Source organism: Pholis gunnellus, assembly GCF_910591455.1.
Source record: "Pholis gunnellus genome assembly, chromosome: 22".
NCBI classification, from domain to species: Eukaryota; Metazoa; Chordata; class Actinopteri; order Perciformes; family Pholidae; genus Pholis; species Pholis gunnellus.
The window spans coordinates 9,252,067-9,267,647 of record NC_136549.1 but is presented as its reverse complement, the minus strand read 5'-3'; the positions used below and the strand labels follow the sequence as shown (position 1 = coordinate 9,267,647).

At 45.7% G+C, this 15,581-nt stretch overlaps 2 protein-coding genes across 2 annotated transcripts; both read left to right on the top strand.

Moving 5' to 3' along the window:
* Positions 1-7: 7 nt before the first annotated feature.
* Positions 8-2,034, top strand: zcrb1 (zinc finger CCHC-type and RNA binding motif 1). Its single transcript, XM_079183775.1, has 8 exons — positions 8-121; positions 267-369; positions 520-548; positions 708-819; positions 937-1,044; positions 1,208-1,317; positions 1,404-1,482; positions 1,645-2,034. The coding sequence occupies exons 2-8, from the start codon at positions 286-288 to the stop codon at positions 1,786-1,788; spliced, it is 666 nt and encodes a 221-aa protein (XP_079039901.1). The 5' UTR covers positions 8-121; positions 267-285; the 3' UTR covers positions 1,789-2,034.
* Positions 2,035-3,369: 1,335 nt separating this feature from the next.
* Positions 3,370-15,368, top strand: yaf2 (YY1 associated factor 2). Its single transcript, XM_079183411.1, has 4 exons — positions 3,370-3,499; positions 3,988-4,113; positions 13,759-13,914; positions 14,199-15,368. The coding sequence occupies exons 1-4, from the start codon at positions 3,474-3,476 to the stop codon at positions 14,449-14,451; spliced, it is 561 nt and encodes a 186-aa protein (XP_079039537.1). The 5' UTR covers positions 3,370-3,473; the 3' UTR covers positions 14,452-15,368.
* The last annotated feature ends 213 nt before the right edge of the window (positions 15,369-15,581 follow it).

Here is a 15,581-nt window from a genome sequence, read left to right as displayed (position 1 = left end):
ACCTGCGACGTACAGACATGGCGTTTGTTTCTTTTTGCTAAACGTCAACTTCTTACAAATACACACAAATCTACTATTTTAAACACATTCATATATCATACAAACGTTGGAGGCTGTGTTGGTAAGTCGTTTAATTTATTCTGCTGCTTGCAGTTACGTTAAAATGTGTAACGCGACATGAATGGTGGACTTACCAAACTAGCACAGTAGCTAGTTGTGCATTAACCTATTTGTTATGATCATTTGGCTTCTTTTTTGTCTTCTAGTGTCTCATATGCGTCCAGTATGAGCGGGGGTTTGGCACCAAGCAAAAGCACCGTGTATGTGTCGAACCTGCCATTCTCTCTTACCAACAATGATATACACAAGGTGAGTTCCTCATCACTCCTACAACAATGCTGTGGTCAGTGTTATGAAATGTTAATAACGCTTTTATTTAGCAAAAACACAAGTGAGAGTCAAATTCCACCGTGAGTCCAGGCCACTTCCTCACTGAAACATAACTTTGTCTCATTTCAGCTATTCACCAAATATGGAAAGGTTGTAAAGTAAGTAATGTCTTTCTCATAGTTTATTTTGTGGCATTCATATCTTACAGCGATGTGTAAGCCAAACAGTAGTGAATGAATAACCCACAACATTCTGTTGAAGGCTCTGAAGACTTGTAATAGTTATATATGTATTAATAACTGTGATGCTTCATGCAGGGTTACAATTGTTAAGGATAAAGATACTCGCCAGAGTAAAGGAGTAGCGTTTGTTCTCTTCCTGGACAGAGACTCGGCTCATAATTGTGCACGAGCAGTGAACAATAAACAGGTGAGTCCGTCACATTAAGACCACCAGTGTTCACGTTACTGTACGTTACCGTGCACAAGACGCTTGTGTTGTGTCTGATGTTCACTTGTCAGAGTTTCTAATGTGTTTGTCTCCCAGTTGTTTGGCAGAACAGTGAAAGCGAGCATTGCCGTAGACAATGGCCGAGCAACCGAGTTCATAAAAAGACGGAACTACACAGACAAGACTAAATGTTACGAATGTGGGGTAAGTGCAATGTGCACATTAAACATTTTTTCTTGTGAGATTATTATGTTTTATTGAATTACAGTTGCAAGTATAATATTTTGTTCTGCCCTGAATGGAATAAAAAGAGTATCCCAGAGAGAGTTGTCTGACTTTGTGTGTTTTTTAAAATGAAACATGACAGGACACCGGTCATCTGAGCTACGCGTGCCCCAAAAACATTCTGGGAGAGAGAGAACCTCCGAAGAAGAAAGAAAAGAAAAAAAAGAAAAAGGCTGAACAACCTGAGCATGTGTAAGTCTTAACTAGCGGATATTGTGAGATATTGGATATGAGATTGTGCCGTTTTCGTAATTCCTCCATCTCTTCCCTTTTTATAGTGAAGAAGAGGAAGAAGAAAGTGAAGAAGAGGGAGAGGACCCAACCTTAGATAGTCTGAGCCAAGCCATAGCTTTTCAGGTAAGTGTGTAGATCTAGAAATCCAAAATCTCCACTAAAATACTCACTCCCCCATATAACATGCTATACTATGACATTTCTATAGCACACTATACTATGATATTTTATGACTTTTGATCTTTTAGCCGTGTTATATCTCTTCTGTCTTTTGTGACCCTCCAGCAAGCCCGTATCGAGGCAGAGGAGACGCAGAGGAAGCAGGCACGCGTGTCTCAAGAGGAAGGCGCGTCAACGTCCTCAGACTCTAAGAAACCACGGATCAAAAAGAGTGCATACTTCAGCGACGAGGAGGAGCTTAGCGACTAAGCAGAATAATAATAATAATAATAATAATACACAAGTTGGACATCAGTTGTTTGTCAAATAGTGCTTTATTTTTTTATTGTATCGTGTTCTGGTTGGGATGCTTCCATTTATACTGATAAAATATGATTCTTTTTCTTCTTGTACATAGAACTAAGACATTTGTTTTCTGTTTCTAGAAATACTGTAGTAGTTGATTGAATGTGTGTTTTTTCTGTCAGTCAATAAAACCTTGTCTTCTACTGACAAACCAAATCTACTGGTTGTTTGAGTGTTAAATGCAGAATTAGATAAAGAATCCTGAAGAAGGTAATTTACCACTTTTCTTAGCTCAATGGAATAATTGGAAACTGATGTTGGAAATATCATTGATCATTTTAGTGGTTGGATTATTATTATTTTTTACATAAAACGGATTTTGTCCATAAAATGTCAAAAGCGTTTTTTATAGTCTACTGTTGAGCCTAAGGTTGTGTATTTCATATGACCATTGTTTCTACTTGGTACATTTTCAACAAGGATTAAACGATGAGCGACACCGGGATGACCAATTCTGAACTTCCTTGCAGACATCCTAAATATTGCATCCCCATAATGCATCATTGAAGTGTAGTCGTCGGAACAGAATGAAGATCCAGTTGATATGAAAAGGTTTGAGCGTCCCCGCGGCCCCTAATCTTAGCCTTACATTAAAAAAAAAGCAGAAGATAGAGAGTCAACGTTGTGGCTCGCTTGGAAATGTGTTTTTTTGATGCTCGCTTGCGTCAGCACGCAAATAAAGCTCGGGATTCCCCGATGTTTAATGTGCTCGCTTGTGATCTAAACGGCTGCGGCATTTTCTGCAGGCTGCGAGTCAAATCCAAAGATGCAGGGCTATGAGACGATTCCCAGTAGAGTGAGCCGATAAGAGCGGTTAACACATTGCTGCAGACGCAACATTATCTTCTATGGCTTTTGTTGCATTTAAGTGCTTTCGGAAATTAACAAGCTATTGCTCTCGTTACGAGGATAATGGATTTACACAGTCTATGAAACAGAAGTAATAGCTGCAAAGAAATATAATTATCTGAGATGCGACCACTAGTAGTCAAAGTATGCATTAAACGCAGTACAATCATTAATATAACTAGTTACTGTAGGCTGTTGTGTGTACAGCACGTTAATCATCGTCATCATTTACATTTTTTGTTCCGTGTTTTTTCTGTTTTTTATTTTATTTTGCGTGAGCCACTATATATATTCGTATTTGCAGCGAATCAAGCATGTGGCAAGGACTTCTAAATCAAACAAAGCATGAGGAGGTGTTTTTTAGAATTATTTTTCCCGGTTAACGGTGTGTAAACATGGGTACATACGGCTAGCCGGCGTAAGAAACGCTCGTTAACGGGTCACGTTTGTCAAAATAACCAATTCGTATGATGTTATTAATCTCCGACACGCTCAGTTTACAGAAGTACGAGCTTACAACGGGTACCAGAAGGCGGCACATATTCATCAAGAGGAATGTCAGCCCTCGGAAGTAACCCAGCCTCTGATTGGCCAACACGAGTCACGTGACCCTTTCCCAAGCGGAGTTTCCACGACAGCTGGAAGCCGAGCGGCACGGGCGCATCGCTTCTTTGCTAAAATTACTGGAAATAACAAGACTTCTGCTCGTCTCAGCACCTCCAGATAAACCCTGGTCTGGCATGGGCGACAAGAGGAGTCCCACAAGGTAACGACCGAGTGATTGTGTCCCAGATATTCAAGCTAGGAGCGGGGAGCGGACATCGACAAGCGCACGGAAAAAAAATGGGTTTTCTCCACGGTCTCTCTCTCGCTCTCTCCCTCCCTCCGCTCTCTCGCTCTCTCGCTCTCCCTCTCTCTCTCTCTCACTGCATGTGTCTGTGTTCGCGTGCGGGTTGTGTGTGTGTGTGTGTGTGTGTGTGTGCGCGCGGGTGTTAAAACCTCATCGCCAATTACAGTGTCGGATCACAGCGCGCTTGCAGATGATTTTCCTAAATCCTATAGGCTTACCCAGATGTTTGCTATCGATAGCCTTCGTGGATGCGAGCTGAACTCACTGTTGTCTCCTCTCGCCCCCCTTCTTCTTCTTCTTCTTCTTCTTCTCTCCCACCATCTCTTTACGTTTTTTTTTATTTTCTTCTCCCCCCCCACCCCCCCTCCTCCCTTTTTGTTGGTACATTTTTATTGTTTTTAAAGGCCGAAGCGTCAACCGAAGCCCTCCACCGACGAGGGGTACTGGGACTGCAGCGTGTGCACGTACAAGAACACGGCAGAGGCTTTTAAGTGCATGATGTGTGATGTCAGGAAGGGGACGTCAACAAGGTAAGGCGATGCATATACACACCACCTTTGGTCTTTTCTGTAATGGTGGGTCCCCAAGGGGGTTCCTTGGGGGGGGGACTCAGCAGCCCCCCCCCACTCCCCTCCCACCCGGAACAAAATGAGGAACAGTTTAATCCCCCCCCCTTCTCCCTCCCTCTAAGCAATTTGTGCATTTGTACCATGAGACAATGGATTAAGGTAATTGTATATTTCTCAGTTGTTTAAAGCCTCCCCACTGTTGTACTGGTCTATATAGAATACAGACAGTTAACATAAACAAACATGGCGTGCGCTGGTTCATGCACTGTAGTGTTTCCTGCATTTATGTTGCATGATTCTGTGCAAAGGAAAATATATATATTTAATAATATATATATATATTACTTTATCCGAGAGTTTTCATCAAGCTCAACATGATAATTCGGTTTGATTCCTCTGAGCAATGCATTAGTCTCCATGTTCTCGTTCTCGTTCACACTGACCTCCGTCAAATGAGGGAGAGGGACGGCTCGCTCTTTAAGCACACACACACACACATCCATCTTGTTGCCCCGGAGATATTTGTAACAGACGAGGGGGGGGGGGGTTGCTTCCAATACGCGTGCACATAAACTCGCACACATAGGTACTCGAGCATACAAATACACAGCATGTAGGTACACACACACACACAGGCTGGTATTTTGTCCTGACATCAGTGATTTGAGGCAGGAAATGACTGTTATTCCTGAGTGGCGGTCATTATCAGGATGAAAACACAACAAAGGGTGAAGGAGAGGAAGTGTAGCCGTTAGCTCTGGCTATAGGAACCTGTGCGTGTGTGTGTGTGTGTGTGCGCGTGTGTGTGTGTGTGTAAAACCTGATCTTCCTCTTTAATGTATCCTCTCCTGCATTAGCACAACTTTCCCAATGATTTAACTACAACAATAGCACATCGGCGCAGTCGTCCGCTTTGGTGCCTTTTCATAATTGTGGTATTTCTTGTGTCGGTGCATGCACTCATTCGCCCGTGTGTGCACTTGAGTGCATGAGTGTGGGAGGGCTTGTTGTGAAAGGAGGTTGTCAGAGCAGCTGCCAGACAGACAGCCATAGCTCATTACTATGCAACAGCTTAATCAGCCCGCTGTCATCAGAGACACACACGCACACACACACACACCCTCGCGTACAGATGCACTCAACATGCACATTTTACACATGACTGCCCGCGTGTTCGTACGCAAATACACACATTCTTAATACGTGGAAGTATAATCGCTCGCGCAAACAAAGCGATTGAGCAGCAGACATACTGTTGTCATAGGGTTCAGCTTATTGCGGTTGAGCGTTGATTGTTGAGAGGACGCTCCAGGGACTGTGTGTTTGTGTGTGTGTGTGTGTGTGTGTGTGTGTGTGTGTGTGTGTGTGTGTGTGTGCGTGCGTCCATAAAAGCAAAGCGGCCCGCAGCTTTGCCAAGAACCTGTCTGAATCCTCACGTCACCAAAAGCTGTGACATTCTTTGTCTCCTCCATCTGGGCATTTTTTGTGGAAGTTGGCAAGGGACCCACAGTTCCTCGCTACACCCCTGACAAATTTAGAAAACGTCCGTGAGAAGGACTTATTTAATGTCAAAAACTCACTGTCTTCCCAACTGCAGTGCTGCAGAAATGTAGTAGTCGTGTTTGTTATGGGTTTTTTTTTTTCTCCCAGAAGGCCGTACACACAAACCACCACACGCAGGCTAACACTGCAGCAAAATGGCCACACGGGTGGTCGCAGCTGTTAACGACCGAACACGACAGACAAGTGGACGTCTCAGCGAGCGAGCCAAAAAGGTGTACGACCCGCGGAATATAAATGTGGGACGAATCCCCTCGCTGGTTACCAAACAAGCATGACTGAGCAATTACCGCGAAGTGACGAATTAGTGCTCGACACGGGGCGATGAGTGTCCCGCCGGTTGGGAGAGGCGTCCCACAGCCCGAAGGTCACAGTGTGGGCCTCTGTGGAAAGTGGCTTAAATTCAACTTATCACCACCTAAATGCATAAAATGTCACTTTTTCCTTGACTGGATCTGCAAGTACTCGAGATGATGGGCGCCAAAAGTAACATTTCAGGGGCAAGGGGGGAGAAATATTTGTAGTTTGCATGTAGCTAGCCGTCGAGAGATGAATGTTTTATGAAGGTGGGGTTTAGCAGATCTCGCCGCCGAGCTGCCTCTGATGTGGAGAGATGATCTACTGCAGGGACCCAAAGCTGGCGGCTGATTGAAAGCACGTCGCCGAGGCTGCGAGTTTGACTGAAGACGGGGGGATACATCAGCAGAATTGGACTGGCTTATCGGAGGAGGTGCAGTGAAACGGGAGGGAGAGAGAGAGAGAGAGAGAGAAAAGAGGGAACCGGCTGACGTTCCGCTAATTCTGTCAGCGGGCTCGGAAAACTTGTGCGGCTAGGGAGTCGAATTTTGAGGAAACGGTAGCGGGACCCGTTTAAATATTCTCTCTGCACCTACGTTTTGGGGAAAGGGAATGCACGCCGGCTGCAAACCTGATGCATTCGTATGGAATACTGTTGTTTTTCAAGCTGCCATAGCTCGCAGTATCTAATTAAAGCCGCCTTTTTAGAGGCGCTTTTTGATCACGACGCACCGCGGCCGCCCTCATTACCTTTAAAAACTTTGCAGAGGGAAAAAAAAAGTGGAGGGGATCGTTTCATCTCTCTGGGCTCAGTCCCAGCCTTTTGAAAAGCTGCAGCGCGACAGATGAAAGTCACAGAACGGCGGTGTGGCGCTTAAAAAAAGGAGACCGTTTTTGATAAGTGCAAGGTCACAGGTTTGATTCCAACAACGGCTGGGAAAAAAAACCGCCCTCGGGCAGAGCTTCCATTGAGCAAGACAACGAAGGCCTCTCAGTGAAACCCCATTGTCCTGGATTGGAGTGTCACCTTTAAAAATAAACAACAATGTCTAAAGATGGCATGTTTCAGAGTTAAACGCCCCGCTGTCTGGCGTGCGGTACAGCTTGAATAAGCTGAAGCTGTCCCGTGCAGTGGTGCCGACAGACGGTAGTATTTGTCAGAGGACGTGCGTTTAGGTGTCGAGCCTGCACCACCTGCATCTGCTGTTCGCTGAGCTCTGACAGGTCAAGCCCGCCAGGGAAAGTGTGTGTGTGTGTGTGTGCGCAGCGCGTTCAGCAGCATTATATTTCTGCAGGTCAGGACAGTGAGCTTGATCATGTTCCGATTAGTCCTCTCTCTCTCTCTCTCTCTCTCTCTCTCTCTCTCTCGGCCTCAGGCCATCTTGTTTGTGTTCACATTCTCTCTCTCCTCTCTCTCTCAGCTATTCCCGCATGTTGTCTCTCTGGGTGTTCAACTCTCTTCCCAGGAGTTGAACTTAGCGTAAGGCGTCTTCTCGATGACAGGTTGAGTGATGTGCGCGTTTTGTCAGCTCCGCCTAAACAAGCACCAGCCATTCTGGCCGGCTTGCAACCTGTCAGCATCTGGCTGCTTGGATGTCGGTTCGTCGTCCTCTGCACCGGCTCGCCCTCACGGGTCATGAGCAGTGCGCATGCACACACACACACACAACAAAACAGGCTGTAGATGTTTGAGTGGCTTAATTGTTGTTGATCTACCTTTTAAATAAACGTAGGTTTCAATATAACATAGCTCAGAGTATCTGGTGAAGGATTCAGGCCTTTTTATTAACTGTATTTATCATTCAAATATAAAATCTATTATTTTTGTTGTTGATTAATCTGACGATTATCTTCTTGCCTTAACATTTAGTCAAAAAAATGACCTACAAATAGGCCAAAACCCCAAAGATATTCAGTTTACAAGCGTATAAAAATGAGTCGAAAATCTTAATTTTCTAGAACTTGTAGCCTGCGGAATTTTCCGCATTATCCCAAAAGAAGACGGCGATGAATCCCATGTAAACAAGATAAAAGGAATTAAATGCTATCACCAAAATCATAAAGCAATACAGTGAAAAAGATCAAAATTGTGATGTAGATATTTGTAATACAATTGTTGCCATTTGGAAGCTTCTGCTTGAACTTTTGTAATCAAGCCGGTGATCAGTTGTTGCACATATCCATTATAAATATGAGATACTGATCAGCTGCTGGAGCCATCTAATTATGGGAAACGTGTCCCGAGTTGCATAGACTAAGTTTATCTTTTAAAGTGGATGAGGAGGAGGAGGAGGAGGGGGGGGGGGTTGTCTAAATGCAATACAAGAAAAGGATTGATTATCTCTCTTTTCTATCTATTTATTCTCTAAAAAAGTAGCTGCCTCGGTAAAAAGGCGAGCAACTGCCGTGGAATACTAAAATGCATTTAAAATGCTGCCTGAAGAAAAATGTATCCGTTTGAAATGCAGAGAATAAAGTGTGAATTAGCTGTACTTCCACGTTGTTCCACTCACTGCCTGTGCAGTATATATATATAAATATATATATATATATATATATACTGCACATACTTACGAGAATGCAGTTTCATTTTGGCAATAAAATTAATTACCCATTTCTTCCATCTCTGTTATGGGTATCAGCTGCCTAGCTCCCCACCTCCACACCTTTTTACAGGGTCATTCTTCCGTTTTGGAATCGTCAAATGATTGATACAACAACTGTGTATCACCAAATCGGTGTTTGATCGTCCCATTTAAATGATTACAGCCTCTTATAAGTCACACAGTGGGCTCGCTCATGTGGGCTCCTCCTGGTTATAGCGCCCGCACGGCATACAAACACCCGAGTGTACACTGGGGACAATGAAGCTGGCTGTTATCACGTCACCGTGGCTCAAGATTATGGCTACGTGATAAGCCTGTAATTACACTGGTGACACTGATGCATGACATGCTGCTCTATATGTGTGTGTGTGTGTGTGTGTGTGTGTGTGCAGGCGGGCCTGTGTGAGAGAGAGAGGAGAGTGTGGTGTAGTGTGGCTAGCGGGCTGTAGAAGGTGTCATAAACCACATGAACGGGGCGGGCCATCTGTCTCTCTCTTCCACACACACACACACACACACACACGCACACACATGGTGGTAGCATGTACAGGCGGGGAGAGACATTAATCATCGGGTTGGAGGGGCTCCCAGGAGCAGCCTACGACCCGCTGATAGGACGCACACCACCTCGATTGAGAGTGCTCAACAGGGCATAAAATAAGCTATTTCACAACGATCTTACAATCATCACAGAACAGCGAGACGAGATTTTGTTTATCGCCGCACACTCCCGCGCTTATTTGCAGTCCATCAGAACGTCCCGCGGGCTGTTTGCTCATCACACAGTGTGCCCGACAAATGTTAGCGGGCGGGCCGACATCAGCAGAGATCTGCACCGCCGTCAATTCATATGCAACGCGTCGCCAGTTCAACGTGTTCATAAAGAGCACACGGCTGGAATAATGGCCAGAGCTGTGAAGATGTTGAGAAATAAAAAGTCCAAAACTATGAAGGCTTTCGCTTAAAGACTGCCGTCGCCTTCAAAGCAGGAACATTTGGGTCCGTCCCGTGTGCTTTGACCGCAAAAGCCTATTGTTGCTGTCCCGTGAAAATCAATGCATCTCCAAAATGCTTCATCACAAAGCTGAAAACGGGGACGTGTTTTATTAAGTAGGAGTATTAATCGTCTTTTTACAAAGGTTATTTGGCCTCGTCTATAAACAGATTCTGGCTCACACACACACACACACACACACCGTCCGTGTTAACTGCTCGGTCTCTGTGAGCTGTGGTGTTGATGACCCGTTTGTCCGCTGATGGCAGAAACTTGGCGGTCAAACCTGAATTTGCTATGTGACCAAATCAGGACCAGGGGAGACAGTTTATTCCTTTTTTTTTTTTTTTTTTTTTTTTGCTGTGTTGGTTCTTCCACTGCTTTTGGTTCTTGTTGGTGGAGGAGCGTGAGGTCAGCGGGTGCATCAGAAGGAGGGAGAGAGGGAGAGATAGAGATAGACTGTGTGTGTGTGTGTCTGTGTGTGTGTGTGTGTGTGTGTGTGTGTGTGACATATTTCCAAAGGGGTCAGCCAGAGTTTCCCCGTCAGTGAAATGTGTGTGGGATCAGTTGCAGCGTTTGTACTTTCCAGCTCCTCCACAGGATGAGTTTGTCTCCGTTAAAAGCTAAATTCGTCTTCATTATAATTCGTCTTGTTTAATCTAAAGCAAGAGACAAGATGGCGGAGCGGTTTGCACTCGCGCGTCTGGAAATGTAATAATGGTCTTAATCGAAGTAATGAAACTTGGCGCAGAAGCGATGGACCGACAAACGCGCCAGTATAGAGACTATATGCTCTCTATGACTACATTAAAAGAGAAAGACGTTGCGATTTTCCTTTTCAAGAAAGTGGAATTCGGCGCGTTTTAAAGCCCGCCTTGTAACGTCCTAATTTCCCAGTGTGGGACTCCATTAGCTGCCGTGGAATAGATGGCCCGAGTGGAGCAACATATCGATCGGAACAACAGTTCCAACACTCAGTGTTAATGTCAGAAAGAATAGGCCGTTACATTAGGCACAGAAATTCCTGTTGGAATCAATAAACACAAACATACACACAGCTTTCAGATGGAGGCCAGTAGCGAAAGGCCTAAGTGCTAAGATAATAACCATTTGATTGGGTTAACAGAGGCAGTTCTGTTTCGGCCTGCTCTGCTTTGCCTCGCGGAGCGTTATTAGCTCGTCTCCCCTTTCACCTCCGGGGTTATTGAGCCGACTCTATTAGTGAGACTCTACTTCATTGTTGCACACGAAGAAGAGAGGACGCACGAGTGGTGTTTGTACTTGGCCCACGGTGGCTCTCGGGCACAGCCAGTCCTCTTTCTTTAAATAGAAAGAGAGCATAATTAGCCTCAGGTGGTGGCACATCCAAGCCAAACATACAGTGCTCATTTGCGGCATTAATGAGAGACGGAGACGGCAGTAATTCAGCTTGTTCGGCGCGCGTACAGTCAATCACAGGAAGCATAGAAGCGCGTTAATGAAATCATGAATCAAAAAAGGAGGTTATGAAAGGAGGCAGCCGGTCGTCTTGTTTTTATGTTATTTGGTAGAATGTGGCCCTGGGGGGGGGGGGGGGGGGTGGTCCAGTCTGTTGTGACAGACATTTCTTCATCGTATTGGTTGTGAGTGGGGCCGCAAATTTCCCTTTCGCTGGGACTTTTTGAGAGGTCTCTGCTTTTTATTTAAAAAAAAAAAAAAAAAAAAAGTGTCAGCAGTTCTGCAGCGCCGCGCTGACAAGACAGACATATTAGAGGATCTCGGCATCTCCTCCCTATCAGACGGTTATGTAGGCCAAGAGACCTATTTGCATTTCGCTCTAGCCTTGCTAGCATCGCTGCATGTTCTGTGAAGGCAGCGATAACTCCGGAAAAGAAGAAGAAAAAAAATAACTGACTCCGGGAGAGGCTCTTTGAAGCTGGGCCCCAATTTAGGTCATCCCAGAATGGTGAAACAACAGCTTTGCCCTTAGAACAAGACAGCCGACCAGCAGCTCTGGCTTCTGTATCTCCTCTTAGAAAATGGGGTAGAAGCCTTTAAATTCAGCTAAATAGGCCACCGAGGCTCTTTTGGGCCAAAAAAAAAAAAAGCGTGGCGCTTTGCACAGCAACACTTGGCCAAATGTTCACACTAATTCTGCAGATGGATTTCGTCGAGTACACTCGGTACTGCGTTTCACCCCTTAAACTGAATTTGCATTTCACCCGTATGCTGTATTTGCATTAGGCATGTGCAATAAAGGACTTTGTTTTGTAAAACTGAAGCACCTGGAGGCCAATGTTTTGTAATTGCAATACTTTTAGAAGGGTTCGCACACAGGTTAGTGCACTTGAGCGGAGCTGCTGTACTGTGTAACCAACAGAGAGAGAATCGATACAAAACCGAGCTTGCCTTCTCACAGAAATACTTCACGAGCGGTTTGTTCAAAGCTTACATTTCACCGAAAGCGGCTGATGAATTTGTTTTTCGCGTGTTAATTTTGTCGCTCGAATTGCAAACGGGAGAGTGCTCACTGGGGCTCAGAAAACACACTGTGCTCTTGTGCTGTTCCCATCATGCCCTCATGCTTCATCTGCTCACTGTGTGTGTGTGTGTGTGTGTGTGTGTGTGTGTGTGTGTGTGTGTGTGTGTGTTCCTCAATATGCCTCAGTGTTCGATTGCATTCATAAAAAAGCATGCATACGTTCTCATGTGCACCCATTCTATATTTGTACACACCACTTTGGCTTTTGGGTGCGGTATGCGCGTGCTGTGGTGTGCATAGGTGCATTCATACATATAACTGTGTGTGTGTGTGTGTGTGTGTGTGTGTGTGTGTGTGTGTGTGTGTGTGTGTGTGTGTGTGTGTGTGTGTGTGTGTGTGTGTGTGTGTGTGTGTGTGTGTGTGTGTGTGTGTGTGTGTGTGTGTGTGTGCATGCAAAAATCAGCCGCTAGATGTGGAGGCTCTCTCAACAGATGGCCTTTTCAACACACTCGCCTCTCGGCTAGGGCTCTTGCCAGCCCGCCCCCCCCCCCCCCCCCCCCCAAAAAAAAAACACACACACTCTCTCTCCTGCACAGAAATACGATCGCAGCCTTCATGCATGCAAACTGTTGCCAAACCAATTGCATAATGTATCATTTTTTTGCAGCAGGCTCTCACGGAGGATGGAAATGTGACTGCGAGGAGGAACATTTAGTGAACAGTGTTCCACATTCTGTTTCATATTGGATTCACCTTTTAACATTCTGCAGAGCGTGTGTGTGTGTGTGTGTGTGTGTGTGTGTGTGTGTGTGTGTGTGTGTGTGTGTGTGTGTGTGTGTGTGTGTGTGTGTGTGTGTGTGTGTGTGTGTGTGTGTGTGTGTGTGTGTGTGTGTGTGTGTGTGTGTGTGTGTGTGTGTGTGTGTGTGAAGGTGCATCATCCGTCACTTATCAGGCAAGCATTGCCCGTCAGCGAACACTGGTTTTCTGTCATCAATAACAGAGGCTTTTGATGCAAGGCAGTTAAAACATTTAATTGGGTTTTTGTATGCGATCCATAAATCAAAAATCTTAAAATCCATCATCGAAAATCTAAATTAGCCGGTGAAGGATCGAAGCCGCGGTGTGGCAGTTCACGCCCTCGCCTGGAGATAAAAAGACACAAAGACTCCTGTGAGAATGGGACGTTCCACTTTTAGGAAGATCGAGGAAGAGATTTGGGGTGTGACCTTTTAATCATAATAATAATAATAATAATAATGTGTCACACTGTGCTTGAAGTCAGATCTAATCTCTCCTTCACATGCAGTCTCACAGAATCCTGTCTGTTTCATAGAAGCAAGTAGGAAATGGTGCACACACACACACGCACACAAAGCAGATCTCAGCTCGTCAATGTTTACCCTCTGAGCCCTCTAAAAACAAGCCTGTGCAGGTACACCACATATCTCACAGATGGCTGAATCCCCGGGAGTTTTTTTTTTTTTTTTTCCTCTCGCTGACGGTGTTAAGAACACTTCCGCAGCGCCGTCCTATAACCAGCGCTGGCAGTGATTATTGGCTCTTGATTACGGGCGGTACACGCTAGCATGAAGCCATGCGCTCACTGTGATTTTCCCTCTCATTAATCTGCCACACTCTTGTCTCCCCTCCCCTTCCTCTCTCTCCCTCCTCCCCCCCCCCGGAATCAGGAAGCCTCGTCCCGTCTCCCAGCTCGTCTCGCAGCAGCAGGTAACGCAGCAGTTTGTGTTGCCCCCGCAGCCCAAAAAGGAAAAGAAGGAGAGAGTAGAGAGGGAGAAGAGCGACAGAGAGCCGGCGCTCAAGAAGAACAGTCACAAGAAGATGAGGTAAACAAGCTGACACGGGGTTTGAGGGGGGGGGGTGGGGGGATTGTCATATTTCATGAAGAACTTCAAATAGATCAAGGTAAGGAGGGTGGGGGAAACACCAGAAATGAATTTCAAAGCTGGATGATGCTCTTTGGAGTTTTCAGTGAAAGATGAAGGAGCTTTCACTCATTGGGTAAATCAGTGATCGTAGTGTTGTTTTTTTTGCAAAGGGCTGATTGGAACAGGGACCTCAAGCTGGATTTTAAAGCAATATTCAATGTTGTTTCTCACTCCCTCCCCAGGCCGAGGTTAAAAAACATCGACCGGAGCAGCGCCCAGCACCTGGAGGTGACGGTCGGGGACCTGACAGTCATCATCACGGACTTTAAGGAGAAGGCCAAGCCCTCGTCCGCCCCGGCGACGTCGTCCAGCACCGCGTCCACGGCCGAACTCCACAGCCAGAACGGCTCCAGCTCGGAGAACACAGAGAAGGGGCTCTCCCGCTCCTCCTCACCCCGAGGGGAGGGGAGCTCCGTCAACGGGGAGTCCCACTGAGTCAACCCCGCCCCCCCCTCTCCCACGGCCTCCACCCACATCTCATCTGCAGGCCCACGGGGTCACTGGTGGAGCATCCTGCCTTCACTTTCAGAGCTGCACATTACTGACTCAGAACAGTTCCTTTTTTTTTTTTTCTTCTTCTTCTTCTGGATATTACAATTTCAAAAAAGGAATTGTGACGAGTCTAATCGGTTTTAAAGATTCTGCATTTAGAAAGCAATACGAAAGACCTTTTGCCCCACGTTTCGTAGAACATTTGGTGTCATTTGGGGAAAAAAAAGGATCCCGCACGCTTTCCGAACCTCGCTCCGAGAACATTTACCAAGACTGCCGATTTTATTCTGACGAAAGAACTTCCTCAGAACTGACCTGAGACATGTCTGAATAGATGTTCGGACAAGCTTTATGGTGCTGCGCGGCTTCCTTTCGGATGCACCTGCCTTTTGTCGAGGCTTTTTTTTTTCTTTTTAATATGTTTTCGTGAAACCAAGTGTGCAGCCCCAACCTCGCGTCACCCTGCAGTGGCCGGCAGCGTGGACCCCCCCCCCCCCCATGGAGTCTTCAGCCTCTACCTTCCCCGTTATGAACCTGAACCACCCATTACGCACTCTCAGTGTCCCGACACTGAACCTTCAACCTCACAGGCAACCGTTGCTCCTGCTCTTAATTACTCCAAGCTTTTACTTGTGGACTGCCTCAGCTGTGGAGGGACTTTTTTTTTTTTTGACACAGCGGAGCGGGTTGTACTCCTACTGGCACCATGTGGTGCTTTTTGGGTAATGTTCGGAGCGGGTCGATTCGTTCAGGTAATGCTTGTTATGTACGTGTTAAGGGCATCGGGCAGGTTTTGATTAAAGCCCTCTTTTGAATGGTGCAGGAAGGTATAGTATATGATATTAAAGGATAATACCGGTGTTTTTGTCTTGTTTTTTAGTTTGTGCCAATAAATCGACACTACTCCTTTTTGGTTTGCATCACAGCCAGCCATGTTTAAGGTACAATCAGGGTTTTGTTCCATCTTTGTCCAGTATACAAACCACAAATCTGCATTAAGTGATATTTTTGGGATAATCATATAATAGTAGTGTGAAAAGCATGTAGATAATTAGCAACTCTCTGGCTACATG

Excerpts from the sequence above, each read along its gene's own strand:
- zcrb1 (XM_079183775.1), top strand. The coding sequence starts at position 286 with ATGAGCGGGGGTTTGGCACCAAGCAAAAGCACCGTGTATGTGTCGAAC. Across the intron at positions 820-936 it reads GAGCAGTGAACAATAAACAG|TTGTTTGGCAGAACAGTGAA; the intron begins GTGAGTCCGTCA and ends TTTGTCTCCCAG. Across the intron at positions 1,045-1,207 it reads CTAAATGTTACGAATGTGGG|GACACCGGTCATCTGAGCTA; the intron begins GTAAGTGCAATG and ends GAAACATGACAG.
- yaf2 (XM_079183411.1), top strand. The coding sequence starts at position 3,474 with ATGGGCGACAAGAGGAGTCCCACAAG. Across the intron at positions 3,500-3,987 it reads GACAAGAGGAGTCCCACAAG|GCCGAAGCGTCAACCGAAGC; the intron begins GTAACGACCGAG and ends TTGTTTTTAAAG. Across the intron at positions 13,915-14,198 it reads AACAGTCACAAGAAGATGAG|GCCGAGGTTAAAAAACATCG; the intron begins GTAAACAAGCTG and ends CTCCCTCCCCAG.